Below are 25995 nucleotides of genomic sequence, written 5' to 3' on the forward strand. Positions count from 1 at the left end.
ATAAAAATGCCACGCTGGATGAAGAGTTAGAACGAAGAGGTACTAAGCATTCGGATTCCTTAATATTAGTGCAGGAATCACAAGGAAGATCTGACGACTCACGGCTCTTCACTGAGTACAGCTCTGTAGAAAAAAAATAGCTCCGTCTTTTTCAGCCATTTTTAACCAACGGTCGCTTGCCACTTTTTCCCAAGGACCAGGGTTCTGCAGGATCCGTATCCTCCCAGGTACCTGACTCAAGCAAATTGAAACTGACGGGCCAGATTAATCCCAGATGAATCAGACTCAATCCAGGCTAAAAGAACCGTCCGATTGTAATTCTCCTCAGTCAGGTAACCTGAGGGGATGTGAATTCGGTTCTGCATCTCTCTGCTTTTAAACTTTAGATTTCTTTGGAAAACATTTTTCCTTCTGATATTTTCTGTAAATATTCTCTCTTCTCTCTGCTTCCCTTTTCTATTTAAGCAGTTAAGCCCCATATTCAATTCAAATATTCATATTCACACCTCTTTCAGTCTAATTGTCCCCTCTTTGACTCACATAATCCCACATTTCACAAAAATTTGGAGGAAGTAGTCATCTCTCCTTTGCCATGTCATTATCATTCGCTCCTCCATCTCCAATTCCTCACAAAAGTACAACCCACAATTTCAAATCTAGGTGCACACACTGCACTTTCGCATTGAACTATGCTTCAAAGACAGAGCCAGAGACTTCCCCGCCAAACAAAAGAGAGCTTCCAATAGAGAAGAAGGTACAGGAGTCTAAAGATATAGAACTCGAGGTGCTTTATGATGATGGGTTTGGGAGTGTTAGTGTAAGGGATTACTTCAGTGCAGCAAAGGATATGGTTAGAGATGATGCGGGCCCGCCTAGGTGGTTCTCTCCTATTGAGTGTGGCAAACCAGTGACACATGCGCCTTTGCTGTTGTTCTTACCAGGTTTTGATTTTGCTCTCTAGGTGATTGATGAAATGCCTCACAAAGAATTAAAAATTTGTAATTTTACTCAGCAAAATGAGATGTACATATAGTCAACACGAATTTTTCCATCAATTTCAGTTAAATAATTGATAAACAATAAAGCGACTAGTTAAATTAAATGACTATCAACCTTTAGTAACACTAATTCTTCTGTCATGACACAATTGTCTATATTAAGCCTCCCACTGAATTTTATTTTATTCACAGTCAACCCAACCCAATTTACTTGATTTTTGTTGTTGGTACCTTTTTGGTTCTTGATGCAATGTTTCCGAGTAGAAGCTGGAATTCTCTTTTAATTTGTATTTGTCACATGTTGTGGTTTTGAGGTTAATGACTGTCAGGAATTCATGTTTCTTCTGTAGGGGCTGATGGTTTGGGATTGGGACTCATTTTACACCACAAATCGCTTGGCAAGTAAGTCTATATATGCAAAGTTTTAAACAAGAATTACTTTACCACAAAACTTGTTGGTTTTGACCTGACCAAACTGGCCTTTGTTGAGATTTTGAAATTTATTTTTCATTTCCTCATTAGCATAATTAAGCACAAGCAGGGTATATTTTTAAATACTTGGATTTCTGATGCCATATTACATTTATGGGCCAAATTGAAGCTGAAGCTAATATGCAAAATGGCAATTATTCTTTATCTTTGCGTATAATTATATGGATTAAGTTGGGTTTTTTTTCGTAACACCTGTTTTTAATGCATGTTGATTTTTAGGGTTTTTGAGGTTAGATGTTTGCATATTCCAGTGAAGGATCGAACTTCTTTTGAAGGTACAAGCAGTCTGTTGCACCCTTATTTAATGAAACCAAACCATGAAATTATATTAAAGGATTGATGTCAATTACAGATTTGGTAAGCATGTTGTTTGTCTTTGGTTCCCTAGTTCCCTAGTTATTTTTTCCAGATTCAATATGTGATATACATGCTAATATGCTACAGCTCTCAGGTGTTTTCTTATTAAAGGAAATAAAAGTATTGTATTTACAGAATAAATGTTCATTTAAAAAAGAATATTAACTCCTAGATATGACTAACAAAATTCTACTTGATGATATCACACTTCGAGCAGTACTGCAAACACAGTTTAAGAAATAAATGCGTTATTTCTTTATTTTGAATGGAAGCAAAAATTTCTAGTTTCATAATCTGACCAATTGGAAACCTACACTTTGCAGTGTACAGCTATAATTTTTAGTCATTTGTGATATTCATGACTAATAAAAAAAATAAAAATGAAAACGAACAAAACAATGATTGATATTTGCTGTACCTAGTTATTAGTATTGAATTTTTCTCTCTGGAGTTTGAACTTTCTGTCTTGACTTCACAGAAATGATTCCCACCCAATTACTTGATGATCTCCAGTATAAGACTTGTAATAATTTTCATTTTCATGAACTTAGGGCTAATTAATATTGTGGAAAAATGCATTGAAAGTGAACACTCCATCAGGCCGAGTAGACCAATATACCTTGTGGGGGATTCGTTTGGAGGATGCTTAGCACTTGCTGTTGCAGCTCGCAATCCTACCATAGACTTGGTGCTTGTGCTAGTCAATCCAGGCAGGTGAAAACATGTTAATTGCAGCTTACTTTTATTGTGTATTTGTTTCATGTATACCTTTCCAGAATTTGGGAACTCTTAAATGTTCTATCTACTTTGGTTTGGACTGAGAATTTACATTAGCATCATGTTTGTTTAAATTGATTTAAGTGTATGATTAAGCCCCTGGCATGGCCCAATAAAATCTGTGTTGACGCTTAACCACACAAGTGCTCTCAATTAATCGATTTTACCAGAACATATAGTAAATTGTCTAATTAACCTAATTTTATCAGAGTGAATTCTAATTTGTCTAATTAAGCTCCTCTGACAGAATTTACCCTAAAGTTGCAATTAAGCATGATGCAATCCAACATAAATAATAAAGTTTACCTTGTATGGTAAATGCCTTATGTTCATGCCTATACAGAAACCAGCCTTGAGTAGTAAATCTATCCTTGTTACTCCAAAAAAAAAAAAAATTATAAATATTTAAAATATATAAAATACTCCAACTCTTGATCCATATACCACCATATTGAGAGAATATATCTGCATTGAGTTATTCTTAGACCTAAGGGTACAACAAAAAAACTCTCCATCTTATTTTAAGCATCTAGTAATGTTTCTCATATTTTTTTTTCAGCTACTTCTTTTGACAAATCACCACTACAGCCTCTATTTCCTCTTTTGGAGAACCTTCCAAACAACTTGCAAGTTAACGTTCCTTATATCTTAAGTTTTGCCATGGGTAAGTTAAATCTTTACCCTAATAGATTTTGTTTTATTGTTTATTAGGGGATATTCTATTTCTAGGTGCTCAGATTGAGTTCCTTTTTAAAAGATTCAACAGGTTCTCTCTAAATTCTGCCAAGATCAGAGAAATTGTAATAGAGAGATTTTTGGGTAACAGTAAAATTGCGAAGAGAAGAGAGAACGAGGGATTGTATTTTGTATCATTGCATTAGTTACAAATTACAAGTGTTAGGTATAATGTACAAGAAGACATTAGTTAAGCTAATCCTATAACCAACTGACAGGGCAAAATGCTTTGACCAATGCTGACCATGAAGGCTTGGTGATGTACTGTTACTAAATTACCAATTTATGTATGCGACTACAATTAGCAGAATACATTTATTTGTCTTAAAATATGGTACTTATACCGTATGACACTATAGGAGATCCAATAAAGATGGCAATGGTGGGAATGGATAGAGGCCTTCCCTCTCTTCAAACAATTGAGAAATTGTCAAATACTCTTACCTCAATGCTACCTCTACTATCTGTAAGTACAAATTTATTCAGCCTTGATTTTTTGGCCCATATTATGTGTGAATGGATGCATGTGGTGAAACAAGTCACTCTGTTTTAGCATGGGATCATCAATAAATTCATATTATGCTTTAGTGAGATTAAATGCTAGCTCAAACTAATCTTAAAATAATTAATGACCTCTGGAAAGGAGCAGCAAGAAAACTGCAAATTTTTCTCTACTGAGCTGTCAGGAAACGTTACATTTAGTTTTTTGTAATAAAAACTCTAAATCAAGCTCAAATATGCATGTTAGCCCTGCTGTAAATGATATGCCTTCAACATAGTCTGTCTGTAACCTGAAGCTGATGTTTGATTAACAAAACTTAAATTTGCAATCTTGCCTCCAATGAAATTAAATTAGATCAACCAGATATAAAGGCAATCCAACTGAGAGAAAGTGAAATGTCGATAGTACAACACACAGTAATCCTGGGTCTAAATCTTCATCCTTTTGTACTTCAGAATCTAGTTATCAGTTCTGAATTTTTGTTTTCTTAAAACAGGAGTTGGCAGAGATAATACCAAAAGAAATTCTTTTGTGGAAGTTGAAGCTGCTCAAATCAGCTGCAGCTTACACCAACTCACGTCTCTATGCTGTCAAGGCTCCAGTCTTAATTCTTGCTAGGTATGTTTATCATCAACTGCCATGAAATACAATCAAAGAGGCCCCCAAAATCCTAAATTAATGAACACAGAAAAAAAAAAGGGACTTACTGGTACGATATGATTCTTGGTACGCAGAATAGGTTCCGAAATACCCTTCTGTTTATTTGATGGTTTCTTACAAGTTAAGGATAGATGTGAAGAAGAAAAATAATAGTAATTGATAAAAGGCAACAAAAATGTACGAGTAGAAAGACAATTGTTTTTTTTTTGGAAGTAGAAACAATGAAAGTTTAGAAAAGCATTTTGTGAGCAATGCTGTTAAGTTTATCCGAAAACATTCAAATATCATGACATCTAAATTGGGATTACAATGCAGATATTATTTGTCATGGAATTATCCTTTTATTTGTGAATTTTTGTCAACCAACTGGTCATAGCAATTGCACTATATAATGCAGCGGTAAGGATAATTTACTGCCGAGTGGGGACGAAGCAGATCGGCTCTTTTCAACTCTGAAGGACTGTAAAGTACGCTATTTCAAAGACAATGGGCACACATTGCTTTTGGTACTTCAACATTTTTGCATTTATGGCTTTTAGACAATTACTACTTCATTTTTCATTCCATTCACAGCAAAAATCATTAGCGTGCACCAGAATGACAAATGTGACCAATATTTACATCAGAACCATTCAGTTTATGTTGGTTACACTAAAAATCTGTAATATTTGTTTGAATCCTTAAGGAATATTTCATGACCTATAATTCCATTGTGAAACGAGATTTATCATAATTTTCAACACGCATACTTTCCAATTTTACATATGTAAAAAGTTCACCACTCAACTGTCCCTTTTGTTACAGGAAGATGGTGTAAACCTACTAACAGTAATAAAAGCAGCAGGGATGTACCGCCGCTCGCGCCAGCGAGATGTCATAATGGATTATCTGCCACCTACAAAGAGTGAATTTGATAAAACATTCAATCAGGACCAGAGGTATTATAACATTAGACCTAATAAAGCGGTTTTTTCAACAGTAAACTTTACTCTTTGGCACTGCATTGTTTTCAACAAAATTTAACCCATTTTGCCTTGTTCACTTTCGTATATAAAACAAATTGTAACCTTATTTAGCCTAAAACTACAAAATTTCACTTCTCAGTTACCAATTTGATATTAATTACCAGACATAACAAAGGGAGAAACAATTGTCAAATTGGTAAGAAGATGGTATTGGCACCATGACAGCTGGTAGATACTACAGCATTACACAAATATCAAACTTGAGTGAATTGGTACCAACATATTGCGAAGAGATCTTTAATTATGAATAGATGATTATTTTTTTTTGTCTTTTCACTTCTTTAGATTAATTAGCATTGCATCAAGCCCAGTGTTTTTTTCAACTCTACAAAATGGAAAAATTGTACGTGGGCTTGAAGGGGTACCTGGTAAAGGCCCCGTGCTTTTAGTAGGGTACCACATGCTGCTGGGCCTTGAGCTGGGCATGCTTCATAAGCAATTTATAGAAGATAGAAAGATGATTTTACATGGGATGACCCACCCAATAGTATTCAGTCGAAAATATGAGTCATCTCGAACTGAGCTATCACATTATGATAACATAAATCTATATGGCGGGGTCTCCGTTAACCCAGTTAACATGTACCGACTCCTCCAGCAAGGTTCATTTGTTCTTCTGTATCCTGGTGGGACTCGAGAAGCAATGCATAGGAAGGTAAAGTCAGTCTTACTAGTGAGGTTATTAGTATTTACTATCTAGTAGTTAATACTGCATTTTAATAAGCATTGCTACATAGTAGCACATGCCTAGTTGCCTATGTCACAAGAAAATAGGTGAAGTGATGTTGTTACAGAGAGGATAGGAGTTGCTACAATAGTCGTACTTATTTTTCATTTGGGATTCTGTTCAAGTTTTTCCCGCCGCTTCAATTTTAGTGTTTTGGAGAATATTGATTAAAACACATGCTGCTCCCCAAAGTTAATATGCCAAAATGAGAAAGAATATAAATATATTCATGGTGCATGGATGCAATACAGATACCATATTTACCGTGTGTCAAGGGGTCATTAGTATTTTGATGAACATTTGTATGTGGAAAACACTAAAACACTTCATAATGTGATAGAACCTAATTATATAACTTTATTTATATGATACAGGGAGAGGAGTACAAATTGTTTTGGCCAGAACAGCCAGAGTTTGTCAGAATGGCAGCACGATTAGGGGCTACAATTGTGCCTTTTGGTGTTGTGGGAGCAGATGACTTGGCTGAGGTTCCTTTTACTTCTGTTACTCATACCACAAAAACACAATTATAAGAATTCGGATCCCCACAGGTACCGAGATGCAATTAGTAAATCTGGACCGTTCTTTTAACCTGGCATGAATCTCAAAACAAACCCCCTATAGTTTCCGTAGGCACCGGATTGAGTTTGACCCGGCTGGGATTTATCTGGGCCATCCGTTTATATATATTGCACCTCAGGTACCAGAGGGGTACGGACTCCAATTATAAACCCCAGACCTCACACATGCTGATTGTTTCGTTGATACCAGTATAATGATTGTCTGGTGACATTACCTGTCAAATTCCTTGTCGGTATATGACCTATTATGGTTTAACTGCACAATTTTGGTGATTTTTTTTTTTAATTATTGTAGTTGGTTCTAGATTATGATGATCAGAAGAGAATGCCTTTCTTTAGAGAATGGATAGAAGAAATGAACAAAGACGTTGCAAATATTAGGTGTGTGTCTATTTTTCTAAAAAAAATAGATTACTTCTGTATTACAAATGATACTATAACAAAACAGGCTTGGCTTTTTTTAATTATCTCTAATTGGTTTTAGATCAAACAAAGATGGAGAAGTCTCACAACAGGAGTTCTGCTTACCTATTATCGTACCAAAGGTACCTGGTCGGTTCTACTATCTGTTTGGGAAACCAATCGAGACGAAAGGGCAAGAAATTCTCTTAAAAGACAGTGATAATGCAATGGCCGTATACAGGCAAATTAAGTCAGAAATTGAGGGTATTATGGCATATTTGAAGAAAAAGAGAGAAGAAGATCCATATCGGAGTATAATTCAACGGGCTTTATTTCAGGCTACGTATGGCCCATCATCTCAAATCCCAACATTTGAATTCTGATATTGCCCAAGGCCCAAGGCCCAAGGCCCAAGGCCCAAGGGTCGATACTTGTTTACTTCAGAAATCAAAATGGTACTTCTTATTAACAAATCGTAGAATATGGACAAAAGGTTCGTGTACCAATATGCAATAATTAATATGCAACAATTATGTAACATCTGTCATGACACATGATTGCGAGTTGTTACCTAATATATATTTGTTTATAATTAGCTTTTTGTCATGATACATATGTCTCTATGCAACTCATAGCATCGTAGCATTATCCAAACACATATTAATATGAAAATAAAGTTAGAGAAGAAAAATAGTGAAATTTGAGAAACAATTCTAATAATTAACATAGGTGGGAAAATATGCGCACATAGTACATATATATACGATTTATATATAGCATGAATATTGATGCCGTAGATGGGAGAATTGAAGGCATTTAAAAACAACCCAAGTTCCTTAATTATTTAACTCCTGTACAATTTGGAAGAAATAAACTTTGTAATTGGAGAACAGACTAGTATTCAATTGAGTGGCCCAACGGTTACAACTCCACAAACTATAACAATCACATGTTTCTACTCGTTTAAAAAACGGTTTTAGATAGGGGTGAAAACGGATCGAATACGGATCGGATAGTGATAAAATCATATTCGTATCCGTTTTGATTTTCCGGATACGGATACGAATCGGATATTAATCAGATACGAATACAGATCGGATATTAATCGAATACGAATACGAATCGAATATTAGTCGAATACAAATACGAATACGGATATAAATCGAATTTCTAATTCGGATATATATATTACAACAAGATTGTATAACATCAGTGGAGTGAATTAAAATTTTTAATTGTAAAACAACAAGTATCCACATTTGAAATCAGAACAAAACTAATTAACTAATGTGTTATTTAATAAAAATAAAATGACCCATCATAAACAATAAATTACATCAAAACTCAATTAATTAAATGAGAAAATAATTAAAAAAATGATTATTAGTATTTTTGAAAATTTATTATGAATTTTTAAACCTAAGATTTAACTTAATGAGAGAAATAAAAATTCAAGATGTTGTTTGAATGACGATGGGGTCTCATGGCAGGACTTCTCACTCACGGATGGCCACATAGATCCCACCTCTTAATTCTCCTCTCTCTATTTCTATTACAGGCGGACCCCACCTGTATCCGAATATCCGAAAAATTATCCGAAAAATTCAAAAATCCGGATATCCGAAAAATTATCCGATTATCCGAAAAATATATCCGAAAAATGAAAAATTCGGATATCCGAAAAATCAACATATCCAGATTCGGATAATTATCCGAATCCGTATCCGTATTCGCTTCCAAAATTAAAACCAAATTCGTATCCGTATCCGGATAAATAATATCCGTTTCCGTATCCGGATAAATAATATCCGTATCCGTATTCGTATCCGCAAATTATCCGTATCCGACTATCCGAATCCGAAAAATTCGAATACGAATCCGAATTCGATCGGATAATATCCGACCCGTTTTCACCCCTAGTTTTAGACCAGTTTAGTGCATTAAATGAGAGAGATAATAATAGGTGATAGCTATAAGCATATAGGCTCCTATTCCTAGATGGTAGCACATCTGAAGTCTTAACATGGGAACAAAAGTCATGATTTGTTTTCTTACAAAATTTGTATGCAAGACCTCACATATTTTACACATTATAATGTAATTAATTAATTATGTATATTACAAAAACTTCAGCATATTCAATTTTAAAAAATAATAATTGTCATTATTCTATTATTCATGCCAATTCATAATTTTTTTATGATGTCCTTCATCTTTTTAGGACGATTTAATTTATTGTTATTATAAAATGGTCAAAAAAAAATATTGATCTATTCAACTCTTTCCCCTAAAAAGGAACATTAATAAAATCAATATTTTTTTTATTTAGACGTCATATTTTAAAATAGATCCATAAATTCAGTCTTAGATGAAATATTTAATATGTATTTGATCATTTTCACAAATGTTATGTAAAAGAAATGTGATTATTTTATAAGAATCTTCATTTCTATCATCAGAGATGTGTAAAGTTTAAATCAGTAATTGAACTGGTTAAGCCATATATATGTATATGTATATGTATTTGAATAAATTGGTAATCAACCGGTTGATCCAACAGTGTTAACAGTAAACTGTTGATTCAAAGTTTTACTGATTAAGGTTGGTTCAGTCCAATTATGATAACATTGATCAAAATAATATTTAGACTATTTTAAATAGTATAAATTAACATTTTTCACAGTAATAATATTAGCACTCTTCTCATATTATATTATATTATATTAACGTAACAATTAAAATAACCACTGTTCAAGTCCTTTTAAATGTTCAATTCTAGTTGTTGCGACAAAGTAAGTGTAAATTATTGTATCACCTTCATGTTATATATCACACAAGAAAAAAGAAATAGTAAATGTTATCTTCACAATTACAGATTTAATAAAAATCAGTTAGTTGCACGTTTAAGCGAGTTCCGTCTCAACATAAAGAGACCAGTTAAATCCTCGCAAACAAACATCTTAAAGAAGTTGAAATATACTAAAATCTTCAATTAAAAAGGAAAAACAAAAACAATTACAGATCTAATATTTTTCTTGGCCATGCGCCAGATTAGAAATATATCTCGAATTCTTTATTTTTCATTTGTAAATCGTATGTTCTTAGGTACATATATAACACAATTCAGCTGTTAGTTTTGTCAAACAAGTGATTTATTTTCTTCACAAAATGGAAAAATATTCAGTTCCATTGTTCAATCCGAACTACCTGCCTAAAGTCAGACCATCATATAAACATGGGCGGACCAGATAGATCTGAACCAGCTTTGTACCTACTGAAATTATTTTTGTCTTTCTTTTAAAATTCTGATTTGTAATTAAAGTGAAATTTAGAGTTTAAATTAGAAGAATTTTCTAGAATTCTAATTGATAATTAAAATTATAGTTGGAATATTTTTTAATCTAGTACGTAATTATTCAATTAATTAATAGATTTGAATCCAATTAACTATTTAAACTCGATTTTTGATAAAAAAAAAAAATTCACTTCTCCTCACCGAAGAAAATTCAGAATCCACACCTGCATATAATTAAAATCTTTTTCTCAATTACATGGCTCATATGTATTGGATAGTTCATATCATACAACAACGCTCGATCCAAATTAAGTAGAATACACGGGGTTGCTTTAATATTTGTGCCAAAGCAGATACGACGGTCCGGAATCAAACTCAAAATTTGAGCGACCTTATGTGATCATGTGAATTCGAGAGCTGCAAATCCAAATTTATATAGAATAACCTTTTTTTGATAAATGTTAAAACATGTGATTACTTGGGTACATTTTTTAACTTCATATTATTTAAAAAAGATAAACACATTTCATCAGTTACGGGCTGACAAAAAAAGCTTGTGGCTTGCTTAGTATCAGCCCGTGACTCAATCGGTACTCACTTAGTATCAACCCGTGACTCAATTGGTATAACTCGTTTGTTAGTGGACCGAGCTAAAACTAGCTCGTTCGCCACAGACTTGAGCTAGAATTAAGAAGTTTGAGTTTGATCTGATTCGGCACGAGTCAGCTCGATCGTTAACGAGTTATTTAATAGTTTAATTGGACATTTTCACTTCAGGTTGGGGATATTATGATCTATGGATGTTATAGTCAGTATTATGGTAATTGCACTTTGGACTGCACTTAAGTTGATTGGTAATTTTATATGAAATATGTGTGAATTAATTATAAACAACTAAGTTAATTTGTGAATTTGTTTGATTTGGTATGCATGAATTTATTCTGTAAACTATGTTCGTATGAATTTAGAAATTTGATATTTTTGTATTTATGAATTTAGCAGCTGTAAACTTAATTTATAATATAGTTAAGAATTAAGAATATTCATCAATAATTAATCATAGAAATGTTGTTTTGTTTTATCTATTAAGATGTGCTATGAAAATTTAAGATATAGAAAGAAAGAATATATATAAATTTGTTGTGTAGTATTCTACAATTTGTGTTCATGCTGGAAAAAAAAAAAAGAGACGGCAGAAGAACGGAATTGGTCTTTCTTTTCTCATTGCGTAATTCAATTTATTTTATCTGTATAAAACAAATCTTACGTAATAGTCATATGAAATTTTACGCCATTAAATTTTGTCCGTAATATATTTAATTGTTCATCAACTATCTTTTTTTTATTATTGGATTGTTTTGATTTATAATTTCGACTTATTAAAGGTACATAAAACATGTGGAAAAGATGATTTGTCAAGTACTCAAGTACAGGTACTTTTAAATTTTCTTGTTAGTAATTATTAATATTTTTGGAAAGAGGAGGATTCAAATGCACCCAAATTTTTGTGCACCCAAATGCATCATATCATTTTTCTCCGTTTTCAAAGTCCGAATAGTCAATCCGAACCGTTAGATGCGATCTATATATTAAGATGTGCTTGGAGACAAAATTTTATATTTTTTGGAATTTGTTTACTATTTATTAAGCCACTTTGAAAAATCGCTGATCCAATGGTCCAGAAAATGTAAAATCAGCGATTTTCAAAGTGGCTTAATAAATAGTAAACAAATTCCAAAAACTGTAAAATTTGGTCTCCAAGCACATCTTAATATATAGATCGCATCTAACGGTTCGGATTGACTATTCAGACATTGAAAACAGAGAAAAAAGATTTGAAAGATAGAATGCATTTGAATGCACAAAAATTTAGGTGCATTTGAACCCTCCTCTTTTGGAAAATATGCAAATAAGATATAATTTGCAGTAAAATTAGATGTCAATGTCTCAGATGATGTAATTTTTATTTCAATAAAACAATAAATACAAAGAATGAAAAGATAAAAACACGATCAATTCATTAAATTAATAACCTTTTTACATTCAATGTATCATCACTAAAACAAGAAACTATTGTGACATATGAATGCCGACAAATAAGTGGAATGAGCAGCTAATTATTAATTTATTATTATTATTAGTCAATCAAACACTTTTATCCGTCTCCGGCTCCATCTCTGATGACGAAAATACCGACATTTTTATTAATATTCAACTTAAAATTTAAATTTCATTTTATCCAACTTTCAATGTTTTTATTAAAAATACTCAAACTGCATTTTAATTTTGCGATTTGGAATTTTTAATCCAAATCGCAAAATTAGGATGCGGTTTGGGAATTTTTTTTTTTGTAATTAATAGTTATTTTTCAAATAATTTAGATATATATTATTTTATTTTATAGTTATTTTTCATTGAAGACCAAGAAGTTTAATTGCTGGTAAGCTCTAAATTATTTTTTATTACAAATAAGTCCAATTTGATTAGATATATTTTATTTTGTGGTTATTTTTCACCAAAAATCCTAGAAGTTTAATTGCAGATTGCCCTAAATTATTTTTTATTACAAAGAAGTCCAATTTGGTTAGATATATTTTATTTTGTAATTATTTTTCACCGAAGACCCTAGAAGTTTAATTGCCGATAGCCCTAAATTATTTTTTATTACAAAGAAGTCCAATTAGATATATATATTATTTTATTTTGTGGTAATTTCGCTAAATTACTCTAATTACGCTAATTACGGTAAATTACGCTAAATTACACTAATTACGTTAACTGCGTTAAATTACGCTAGTTACACTAAATTAAGCTAAAATACACTAACTACACTAAATTACACTAACTATGATAAGTTACGCTAATTACATTAAATTACGCTAGTTACACTAAATTAAGCTAAAATACACTAACTACACTAAATTACACTAACTATGATAAGTTACGCTAATTACATTAAATTACGCTAAAATACGCTAACTACACTAAATTACTCTAATTATACTAAATTACGCTCAAATACGCTAACTACACTAAATTACGCTAACTATGCTAAGTTACCCTAATTACATTAAAGAGTCTGGCTAGTATAACATCGGTGCTATATGACACTAACTTCAAAATTGATTGAATAGACTTCAAACGACTAATCCAAACCGTTCAAACCGATTTACTTTATGAGTGATGCGTTTACATGCAAAAATAAAATTATATTTTCGAGTTATTTTAGTATCAAATCAAGCGGTAAAAATATAAAAAAAAATAAATGTATTAAAATTAACTTAAAAACTCACACATTTGACCGCTTGACTTGATACTAAATAAATTTGAAAAATTAAAAATTTTGCATGTAAACACACAACTAATGAAGTAGATTGGTTTGGACGGTTTGGATTCACCGTTTGAAGTTGATTCGATAGGTTTTGGAGTTTGTGTTATATAGGCTGAAATGATACTAATGTTATACTAGCCAGACTCTATATTAAATTACGCTAATTATACTAAATTACGCTTAACCATGCTAAATTATGCTAATTATACTAAATTACGCTGAATTATGCTAACTACACTAAATTACGCTAATTATGCTAAATTATGCTAATTATACTAAAATACACTGAATTACGCTAAAATACGCTAACTACGCTAAATTATGCTAAATATGCTAAAGTATGCTAAAATACGCTAACTACGCTAACTACGCTAAATTACGCTAACTACGCTAAAATATATCTAATCAAATAAAACTTCTTTGTAATAAAAATTAATTTAGGACAATCGGCTAAATTCTAGGGTCTTCGGTGAAAAATAACCATAAAATAAAATATATCTAATCAGATTGGACTTTTTTGTAATAAAAAATAATTCAGGATTATCGATGATTAAACTTCTAAGGACTTCGATGAAAAATAACTATAAAATAAAATAATATATATCTAAATCATTTGAAAAATAACCATTGGTTACAAAAAAAAAAAAAAATTCTCAAACCATATTCTAATTTTGTTGTTTGGATTAAAAATTTCAAACCGCAAAATTAGGATGCAGTTTGGGTATTTTTAATAAAAATGTTGGGAGTTGGATAAATTTGAAATTTTATATTTTAAGTTGAATATTAATAAAAAAGTGGGACGAAAATATCTCACAAAAAACTATATCGCTTTAAAAAAAAAAAAAAATCGCTTATTAGTGTGCGTTCGATTGAATAATAAAAAGCCAAATTAGGTACACACTGTTCAATTTAAAATGAAAGGTCCAGATCTTGGTGGACCATCCCGTAATACATCGCAACCAGCGTCACCCAAGTTAAAAGTGTTAAACTTTCTCTTTCCGAAGATTCTTCGTCTCTCCGCTTTCATTAAACTTTCCGTTTTGTCTCCATATCATCTTACCTCGTGTCCTAACCTTTACCTTTCACCAGTGCTAGCTTGGTTTGCTTGTTTTGTATTCCTCTCCGTCTTTTCTGTCCTTTAGTGTCTACCACATACTCTACACGGAACAGAGCCCGTTACCTTTCGATTTCTTTGGAAAGCACCTTTCCAATTTTCCTCTGATATCTTCTGTAAACTTCAACCATTTCCATTCGATCGATTCTCTCTATTTAAGCAGGGGAGCCCCATATTCAGTTCGTTAGTTAACTTACTTTTTTAGAGCTTTCATAATTCCACAATTCATAAATCTTTGGAGGAAACAGTCATCTCTCCTCCTCTACCATGTCTTTGGCATTCGGTCGTCTATCTCCAATTCCTCACAAAAGCACAACCCACAATTTCAATTCTAGGTGCACACACCGCACTTTTGCACTGAACTATGCTTCAAAGACAGAGCCAGAGACTTCCGGGCCAAACAAAAGAGATCAGCTTCCAACAGAGAAGAAGGTACAAGAGTCTAATACAGAACTGGAGGTGCTTTATGATGATGGGTTTGGGAGTGCTAGTGTAAAGGATTATTTTAGTGCAGCAAAGGATATAATTAGAGATGATGCGGAACCACCTAGGTGGTTCTCTCCTGTCGAGTGTGGCAAACCGGTGTCCAACGCACCTTTGCTGCTGTTCTTACCAGGTTAGTTAATTAGATATCTGCTTTGTAGGTGATTGATGAAATGTCCCACAAATAAATTAAAATTAATTTGTAATTGTACTCAGCAAATTGAGATTTACGTATAGTTGATATGGGTTGATAAATAGTGAAATTAAGGAGTAGTTAATTTAGTGACTATCAATCTCAGTTGACAGTTTCTTCTGTCAAGGCACAGCTGTCTAAATTAAACCTCTTACTGACTAAACTTTATTCCAGTACCTGTCAAACTTTATTCCAGTACCTGTCAAATCTTCATGTTTTCTTCTGTAGGGTCTGACGGTGTGGGAATGGGACTTATTTTACACCATAAATCGCTTGGCAAGTAAGTCTATATATGCAAAGTTTTAAACAGAATTACCTTACACAATTTTTTGTTTTTAGGAATTACACACAACTTGTTGGTTTTTACCTGACCAAACTGATAATAAATCAGCTGTTATTCTCAAGGAATAACAGGAACCTGTTATTTAGATCCCAACCATTCGTCTTCATTGAGATTCGTGCTTGAAAAACTTGCTTTGTTGAGATACGCATGTGAAAAAGTTTGAATAGTTGGAATCGGAATAACAGTAACAGTAACAGGTTACTGTAATTCTCAAGGAATAACAGCAGATCTATTTCCGACCAAACTGGCCTCTATTGGGATTTTGAGAATTCTTCTCTTGCATTTGCTCATTATCCCAATTAGTGTTTTGCAAACAGACTGGTCCGGTCCAAATGTTCACGGTCTACGGGTTGGTCCGGTCCACTGTTGGCACGGTCCGGGTTAGGCGGGTCGGATTAGGAGGGGACTGTCCAAACACTGGTTGGTCGGTTCGGTCCACGGTCCGACAGTTTCAAGTTGGTCTGGTCCAATTTTTTTTAATCAATTGTTAAAAAAAAAAACGAATTTTGGTCCGGTTAGTCAGGGTTTGCCGGTTTTGGTCTGAGTTGGTCTGGGTTTGGTCCAGGTTAGTATGGTCCGGTCCGGGCTAAAACGGTCCACGGGTTTTGAACCGGCCGGGTTGGAACAGTTCTATTGGAGAAAACCAACCCAAACTCGGGCTAGACCCGTCCCGTGAACCCGGTCCGGATTGGCACGGGTTTAGACCCCTGTCCGGGTTAGTCCGGGTCGGTCTCACAGGTGGTCCGGTTCGTGTCTGGGCTGGCCGGTTTTTTTCAAACCTCTAAGCCCAATCAAGGACAAGGAGGGTATTGTTGAAGTGCAAGGATTTCTGATGACATATTACATTTATGGGTCAAATTTAAGCTGAAGCTAATAATGCAAAATGGCATCGCCTTCGTCTTTGCTTTTTGAATTAGTTTGAATGTTTTTTCTTAATTCCTTTTTAAACGTGTGTTGATTTGTAGGGTTTTTGAGGTTAAATGTTTGCATATCCCAGTGAAGGATCGAACTTCTTTTGAAGGTACCAGCTACCATTATTTGATGGTACCATGCCATGAAATTATATTAAGAAATTATGTAAATTACAGATTTAGTGAGCATGCTATCCATCTTTTGTTCCCTAGTTTAATAATTACTTTTTCCAGAAATTTTTTTTTGTCAAAACTTTTTCCAGATTGATCATGTGAATATGTGATACATGCTACAGCTTGCAGGTGTTTTCTTAGAAAAGGAAAAAGAAATATTGCATTTGAAAAAAATTTATAACTCCTGTTCATTAAAAAAAAAAAAAAACTCCTAGGGACAACTAACAAAATCATAGTTGATGAATTCTTAAAGCAATACTGCAAACACAGTTTCACAAATAAAAGCCCGAGATAGTAAATTTGAATGAAAACAAATTTTTTATTACCAGAATCTGACCAATTTGAAACCTACAATTTGCAGGATACCACAATAGTACTGAGTTATTGGTGATATTTAATAACACACAATGAAAAATGGAAAAAAAAAACAATGATTTATATTTTTTGTTCTTAGCTATTAGTATTGAATTTCTTCCTGGAGTGTGAACTTTCTATCTTGGCTTGTGAGAGGTGATTCCCACCAATTACTTGATGATTTCCAGTATAAGACTTGTAATAAATTTTATTTTGATGAACTTAGGATTGATTAATATTGTGGAAAAATGCATTAAAAGTGAACACTCCATCAGGCCGAGTAGACCAATATACCTTGTGGGGGATTCGTTTGGAGGATGCTTAGCACTTGCTGTTGCAGCTCGCAATCCTACCATAGACTTGGTGCTTGTGCTAGTCAATCCAGGCAGGTCAAAACATGTGAATTGCAACTTACTTTTATTGTGTATTTGTTTCATGTGAATTGCAACTTACTTTGGTTTGGACTGAGAATTTACATTAGCATCATGTTTATCTTTTAAAAAATTGATTTAGCTGTATGATTAAGCCCCTGGCATGCTCTCAATTAATCTAGTTTTACCAGAGCAAATTCTAAATGGTCTAATTTTGTCACAGTGATTCTGAAGTGTCTATGAAGCTTCATTTGACCCAATTTATCCTCAAATTACCCTCGCTTCTAAAAAAAAAAAAAAAATTCTCCAAGTCTTGATCCATAAACTACCCCTTTGACAGTGTATATATATATATATATATATATATATATAGAGTTAGGCTGGGGTGCTATGGATAGCATAGTGGCCTCTATGCTACGGCTCAATATTCGAGTTTTTAAAATCCAAACGGTCGATCCGAACCGTTCATCTTATTCTCCATATTAATATCTGCTTGGAGACCAAATTTTACATTTTTCTGAATTTTTTTACTATTTATTAAGTATTTTACAAAATTGTTGATCCAACGGTGGCTGCACAAAACAGTAAAACCGTTGGATTAGCGATTTTCAAAGTAGCTTAATAAATAGTAAAAAAATTCAGAAAAATGTAAAATTTGGTCTCCAAGCAGATATTAATATGAAGAATAAGATGAACGGTTCGGATCGACCGTTTGGATTTTGAAAACTCGAATATTGAGCCGTAGCATAGAGGCCACTATGCTATCCATAGCACCCCAGCCTAACTCATATATATATATATATATATATAGGAGGGTTTCAATGCCTCATTTTTTTCATACCTCATCCTACCTCATATTTTATATTTTCGTTTTCAAAATCCAAATTATCGATCCGAACCATTCAACAAAACATTTATACTAAAATATGCATGGAGATGAAATTTTATATTTTTTGGAATTTTTTTGTTATTTTTTAAGATAGGTACAAAATCACTGTTTTTGAACCGTTCAAAAAACAGTGATTTTCTACCCATCTTAAAAAATAGCAAAAAAATTCCAAAAAATATAAAATTTCATCCCTAACCATATTTTAATATGGATATCATGTTGAATGGTTCGGATCGACAATTTAGACTTTGAATATGAATAAAATGAAGATATAAAATATGAGGTATGAAAAAAATGAGGCATTGGAACCCACCTCATATATATATATATATAGAGAGAGAGAGAAAGGGTTATCAAAAAAAAAAAGAGAGAGAAAGAGAGAGCAAAACTACCATACATTACAATGCATAGGCATCTTTGTGCATTGGACTATAAATCACCGGATTCAAAGTTTAAATAACCAATCCAAACCGTTCATCGTGTTCTCCATATTAATATGTGCTTGGAGACCAAATTTTTCATTTTTTAGAATTTTTTTACTATTTATTAAGTCACTTTAAAAATTGTTGATCCAACGGTAACAGTAAAATCAAAAGGCATGGTTGGATCAGGAATTTTTAAAGTGGCTTAATAAATAGTAAAAAATTTCCAAAAAAAATATAAAATTTGGTCTCCAAGTACATATTAATATGGAGAACAAGATGAACGGTTTGGATCGGTCATTTGGACTTTGAATCCAGTGATTATAGTCCGCACAAAAATACCTATGCATTGCAATGTATAGTAGCCTTACTTTCTCTCTCTCTCTCTCTCTCTCTCTCTATATATATATATAGAGGTTGGCTACTCTACTAATATAAGCATATGAGGGTATATGCTTATAAGTTATTTTTTCGTTTTCAAAATCCAAAAAGTCGATTTGAACCGTTAGATGTGATATATTGATATGTGCTTGGAGACCAAATTTTATATTTTTCTGATTTTTTTTTTACTATTTATTAAGCCACTTTGAAAATTCCTGATCCAACCGTGGCTTAATAAAACAGTAAAATCAGAAGCCACCATTGGATTAGTGATTTTCAAAGTGGCTTAATAAATAGTAAAAAAAAATCAGAAAAATGTAAAATTTGGTCTCTAAGCACATTTCAATATAAATATCACATTTAACGGTTCAGATTGACTTTTTGGATTTTGAAAATGAAAAAAATGACTTATAAGCATATATCCTCATATGTTTATGTAAATAGAGTAGTCAACCTCTATATATATATAATATTCTAAGATAGTACAAAATAGAAGAAGTATATAATGCAGACTTGTAACCATAAAAAATGTCATCTGATTTTCCAGCATCTATTAATTGGTTTCTCCTTTTTTATTTCAGCTACTTCATTTGACAAATCACCGCTTCAGCCTATATTTCCTCTTTTGGAGAATCTTCCAAGCGAACTTCATGCTACTGTTCCATACATCCTAAGTTTTGTCATGGGTAAGCTACAGTGGCGGATCTAGAGAGCCTGACAAGTATTGGCAAATTTTCGTTCTCATATGATATTCAAGACTAGACTAATTTAACATTGATATATTCAATTTGTTGAATATTAGAAGAAAAAAAAATAAAAAAATACTAATGATTTTAGAAAATAAGGGTGAGCATTGGCCTGGGCTTGCCCCTTGTTGGATCCTGCCTTGGAATGATAAATCTTTACGTGGGAACAGTATAAACTGGTGTTGAGATGATCCAAACAGTACAGAGACATCCTCATAGATTTTTTTTTATATGGTTTTTTAAATCATGTTATTTTCTGTATTACAAGGAATATCTAGGTGCTCAGATTGAGCTCTTTTATATAAAGAAAACTTAAGAGCACCATATATACCAGAAAATTTCAAGAAGCACTGTTTTTTTCCATTGTGCAAAATATTCACTCCTCGGTCCATAGTGAATTCCTATCTAAAAGATTCGACAGTTTCTCTCTAAATTCTCAGTCTATGTATATAATTACAATTAGCTCCATTTTATTTTCTTATATTATGGTACTTATTTCCTATGATATTATAGGAGATCCAATAAAGATGGCAATGGTGGGAATACAGGGAGACCTTCCCTCTCCTCAGACAATTGAGAAATTGTCAAATACTCTTACCTCAATGCTTCCTTTACTGTCTGTAAGTACAAATTAATTCAGCCTGAATATTTTGGATACCATTTAGTGTGATAATTGGATGCAGTAAATTTTCAATAGTACAACATACAGTAACCCTGTGTCTAATTCTTCATCCTTTCAAGTTTAGAATACTTCTATCCATTCTGAATTTTTTCTTCTTTGAACAGGAGCTGGCAGAGATAATACCAAGAGAAACTCTTTTGTGGAAGTTAAAACTGCTCAAATCAGCTGCAGCTTACACTAACTCCCGTCTCCATGCTGTCACGGCTCCAGTCTTAATTCTTGCTAGGTATGATTCTTTTGGGGCATTATTCATTTAGATAATCAACAATAAATATGCTCCATCTACTGCTAGAGAATTAAATCACAAAAGCCCCCCAAATCCTAAATTAGTGAACAAAGAACACAAAAAAGTTGGGATGTACTGTTACCATATGCTTCTTAGTACACTGAATAGGTTCCTCAATCCCTCATGATTATTTTATTGTTGCTTACAAGCTAGGGCTATAGTAATGGATAAAAGACAACAAAAATGTTCCAATAGAAGGAAGATTGTTTTATTTTTCCAAAGTAAAAAGGTCAAACTTTCAGAAAAGCATTTCATAAGCAATGCTGTTAAGTGTTTCCAAAAGCACTAAAATATCATAATATCTAAATTAGGATTAAAATTCAGATATTATTTGTCACTATATAGTCCTTTTATTTTGGAATTTCTGCCAACCAACTGATCATAGTAAATGCAATACATAATGCAGTGGTAAGGATAATTTACTGCCAAGTGGGGCTGAAGCAGATCGGCTCTTTTCAACCCTGAAGAACTGTAAAGTTCGCTATTTCAAAGACAACGGGCACACATTGCTTTTGGTACTTCAACATTTTTGCATTTATGTTTTCTTAGTAATTATTTACTGTTGTTTTTCATTCCATTCACAGCAAGGATAATTAGCATGCACCAAATGCTAAAAGAGGAATGGAAAAGTAAAGAACAGAATGACAATTGTGACCAAAACTTACATCAGAATTTGTTCAGTTCATATTGTTTAACTCTAAAATCTGTAATATTTGTTTGTATCCTGAAGGAATATTTCATGATCTATAGCTATGTCTCTGTAAAATAAAACAATTCCATAAATTGCACCATGCATACTTTTATCTTTTACATATGTAAAAAGTTCACAACTCGCAAGTCCTTTTTTTTTATTTCAGGAAGATGGTGTAAATCTACTAACAGTAATAAAAGCAGCAGGGATGTACCGTCGCTCCCATCAGCGAGATGTGATCAAGGATTATCTGCCCCCTACAAAGAGTGAATTCAATAAAACATTCAATGAGGAGCAGAGGTAATATAAGATTAGAGTATGACCTAATAAAACAGTGTTTCTTATCATCTTAAGCTGTACTTTTTGGCACTGCATCATTTTCAACAAAATTTAACCCATAGTTGCCTAAATTCTGTATATGCAATAAATCGGTACTTAATTTAGCCTCAAGCTGCAATTTTGCACTCACTTGTGCAAGCTTTGCTGAGATCTCAGGTTTTACCAATTTGTTATTAAATACTGGACAGAACAAGAGAAAACAATTGTTAAACTGGTCACAAGATGGTATTGGCACCATGACCGCTGGGCACATACCACCACATTATAGAAATGCCAAAACATGAGTGAAATGGTACCAAATTATGGCGAATTAATCTTTTACCATATATTGCTGATTTTAAATTCTTTCACTTCAGATTGTTTAGCCTTGCATCAAGCCCTGTGTTCCTTTCCACTCTACCAAATGGAGAAATAGTACGAGGACTTGAAGGTGTACCTGGAAAAGGCCCTGTGCTTCTAGTAGGGAACCACATGCTGATGGGCCTTGAGCTTCGCATGCTTTATAAGAAGTTTCTAGAAGAGAAGAAGGTTATCTTACATGGCATGGCCCACCCAGTATTATTCACTTCAAAAACCGAGTCATCTCGTGAAGATATGTCACAGTATGATAACATAAGACTATATGGAGGGATCCCTGTCAACCCAATTAACATGTACCGGCTATTCCAGAGAGATTCATGTGTTCTTCTTTATCCTGGTGGGGCCCGAGAAGCACTGCATAGAAAGGTAAAGTCAGTCTTGTCAGTCAGGTTAGAGTTGAGTACTGCATTTTAATAAGCAATTTGTGTTGTGCATGCATACAGTACAAGAAAACAGGCACTGGGAGAACGAGTAAAGGGTTGAAATCTTTAATTGGAGTTGGACAAGGGTTTGGGTTGCAATAATCGTACATGCTATTCATTTGTAATTTTGTTCTTTTCTTATTGCCCCTTGATTAATTTTAGTTTGCTGGAGAGTGTTGCTACACCACGTGGCCCTCTCCAATTAAGAGAAAAAGAAATATATGGGCAAATAAAAAAAAAAATTATACATGTATAGATAAAAAATTAAAAATATAGAAACCTTGTACAAGTTGTTTCGGCCGGACAAGAAAACACTGCATAACATATTATGTGATGGAACCTAACTAGATACCTTTAATGATATCATACAGGGAGAGGAGTACAAGTTGTTTTGGCCGGAACAGCCAGAGTTTGTCAGAATGGCAGCCCGTTTTGGGGCTACAATTGTGCCTTTTGGTGTTGTTGGGGAAGATGACTTGACTGAGGTACATTTTACTTTGGTTATTACTACTTGCATATGAATGTATTTCTTAAAAACACACAGTTGTAGCCGCGCCGCCCCCCCCTCAGATCTCCCACATGCTGCTTGTTCTTTTGAAATACCAGTATAATGTTGGTTTAGTACCATACCTGACAAATTTACTGTTGGTATATGGTCTTTCTGCAGTGTTTTACTGAACAATTTTGTTGTCCTTTATTGTGAAATTCATTTATTTTAATAATTGCAGTTGGTTCTCGATTATGATGATCAGAAGAGAATTCCTTTCATCAGAGAATGGATAGAAGAAATAAACAAAGACATAACAAATATTAGGTATATCTATATTTTTAAATATTTATATTACTTTTGCATACAAAAGATATTAATACAAAAGTATATATGGCGAAACAGGCTGGTAGCAAGGTCTACTGGTACAACATTGGTCAGTGCCAGAGAAATGAAAATGTCTGATCGCGCTTACACTGACATCTTCTAATTATCCCTGTAATTTATTTTAGATCAAACATAGATGGAGAAGTCTCACGCCAGGATCTCTTCTTACCTGTTCTCCTACCAAAGGTACCTGGTCGGTTCTACTATCATTTTGGGAAGCCAATCCAGACGAAAGGGAACGAAATTCTCTTAAAAGACAGAGATAATGCAATGAGCGTATACAAGCAAATTAAGTCAGAAATTGAGGGTAGTATTGCATATTTGAAGAAAAAGAGAGAAGAAGATCCCTATAGGAGTATAACTCAACGAGCTCTATTTCAGGCTACGTGGGGCCCATCAACTGAGGTCCCAACATTTGAACTGTGATATTGACCAAGGTTTTTTGAGAAAAAGGTATAGTTGTTTTCTTCAAAATATAGGTCCTAACTAAGAAATCTACCTTATAGACAATAAATTTATTTACTTTTGGCGATTTAGCCCATTGTTGTACTATATATATATATGTTCAATAATATATAAATATGTAACATCTCTCATGTTTGCAAGTTGCACATTTAGACCATTCTTGAAAATCAGCTTTTTGGATTTACATATTTATTAAGACAAAATTATTTAACTTAAATAAAGCTAATATACAAGGACAGACGATATGCAATGCCTCTGGATGTATGTATAAAATTAAGTGTATCACATGACTATTTACACCTAAATGAGAGAATTGAGCACATTTTATAACCAGAACTAGGAAAGGCATTTTTAACTTCCTCGGTAATTGAGAATCAAATTTTGATGTAATGGTAAAGACAATATTTTATGTATAAAAGGTCGCATGTTCAAAATCTGAATAGAAATTTTTTTTTGTGAATATTAAATAGTTATGTAACTTGATCTTCAACATTTTACTGTAAAAAATAAAAAAAAATACATGAACAATTTCAAGAAATTTTTATTTTTTTTAGTAAAAATTAAAGGTCAAAATACCCAACTATTTAATATCATTATTAATATAACAAATGATTTTCTCCATTCAGATTTCGAATCTATGACCTATCACATAGAAATCATGTGTTTTTGTCACTATACCAAATACTGGTTCTAATTTCAAAGAATTTAAAATCTGGATGGAACTAAATCACATTTTTGTTTTGAAGTCCACTTCTTATGAAGAAAACATACTCGGATTGAATTCAACTAGGCCCTTCTTCTTTCTTTTTTTATTGAACATTTGAAGAAAATCATGTTTCTTTTCTTATTACTTAATTGCATGTGTAAAAGCTGGAGTAGAACTAGGGTGTTCTTAAGTTCACTAAGTTTTTTTGTGAACTCAACTTTAAAATTTATCATATTGATTTCAAATGATAAATTCGAACCGTTGAAACTCATATACTTTATGATTTTGAGTGACGTATCTACATGTGAAAATTTAAAACTTTTGAATTAATTTAATATAAAATTAAGTATCAAAATTAGAAGGTTTATAAATTAATTTTATGCATTCATTTTTTGAACAGTTTTTTTTTTTTATCACTAGATTCTATACAAAATTAATTTGAAAATTAATGCAGTCATAAGCTAATTTTTTTTTTTTTTTTTGAGTTAAGGGTGGAGATCAAGCCACTCAACTATTTAATACTATTGTAATACAATAATGAATTTTTTCTATTTGAATTTTGAACCCATGACCTCTTACATAGTTAACATGTGTCTTTGCCACTATATCATATGCTAGTTCTTCAGTTATTGTGTATTTTGAGTATGATTATTTTGGGTCAAATCAATGCACTTTATCACTTTAAATATATAAGACCTAAATACACAAAGAAGATTAAATTACAAGCGCACAATTTATCTTTGTAGTAAATGAGGTATCGATCCAAATACTAAGACAATTGTATTTTTTTTTTATCTAAACTAAATTAAATCTAAATAAATGCAAATAAGCAAATGGTGTTGGGGGGGGGGGGGGGGGGGGGGGGTTGTTGCAAGTAAGCTAATTTTGGGTTCAATACCCGAAGTAG

At 32.8% G+C, this 25995-nt stretch overlaps 1 protein-coding gene across 4 annotated transcripts; it reads left to right on the forward strand.

Annotated features, from left to right (window-relative positions):
* Window positions 1-462: 462 nt before the first annotated feature.
* PES1 (Esterase/lipase/thioesterase family protein) lies at window positions 463-24513 on the forward strand. Of its 4 annotated transcripts, XM_078311986.1 has the most exons (14): window positions 578-754; window positions 15429-15612; window positions 15901-15952; window positions 16981-17036; window positions 17681-17839; window positions 20099-20203; window positions 20777-20883; window positions 21050-21171; window positions 21638-21746; window positions 22089-22222; window positions 22618-22987; window positions 23415-23528; window positions 23772-23857; window positions 24043-24513. In XM_078311986.1, the coding sequence occupies exons 1-14, from the start codon at window positions 593-595 to the stop codon at window positions 24341-24343; spliced, it is 2061 nt and encodes a 686-aa protein (XP_078168112.1). In that variant the 5' UTR covers window positions 578-592; the 3' UTR covers window positions 24344-24513. The 4 variants fall into 4 exon arrangements, with proteins under 4 accessions (XP_078168111.1, XP_078168112.1, XP_078168110.1 ...); XM_078311985.1 differs by lacking the exons at window positions 15429-15612; window positions 15901-15952; window positions 16981-17036; ... (8 more) ...; window positions 23772-23857; window positions 24043-24513 and adding exons at window positions 1349-1400; window positions 1710-1765; window positions 2399-2557; ... (7 more) ...; window positions 7150-7235; window positions 7339-7858 and having other exon boundaries at window positions 463-941; XM_078311984.1 differs by lacking the exon at window positions 578-754 and having other exon boundaries at window positions 14983-15612.
* The last annotated feature ends 1482 nt before the right edge of the window (window positions 24514-25995 follow it).

This window comes from Carex rostrata, chromosome 12 (genome assembly GCF_964058835.1).
Source record: "Carex rostrata chromosome 12, lpCarRost1.2, whole genome shotgun sequence".
Taxonomy (NCBI): Eukaryota; Viridiplantae; Streptophyta; class Magnoliopsida; order Poales; family Cyperaceae; genus Carex; species Carex rostrata.

Excerpts from the sequence above, each read along its gene's own strand:
- PES1 (XM_078311985.1), top strand. The coding sequence starts at position 593 with ATGTCATTATCATTCGCTCCTCCATCTCCAATTCCTCACAAAAGTACA. Across the intron at positions 2,558-3,183 it reads GCTTGTGCTAGTCAATCCAG|CTACTTCTTTTGACAAATCA; the intron begins GCAGGTGAAAAC and ends TTTTTTTTTCAG. Across the intron at positions 6,202-6,647 it reads GAGAAGCAATGCATAGGAAG|GGAGAGGAGTACAAATTGTT; the intron begins GTAAAGTCAGTC and ends TATATGATACAG.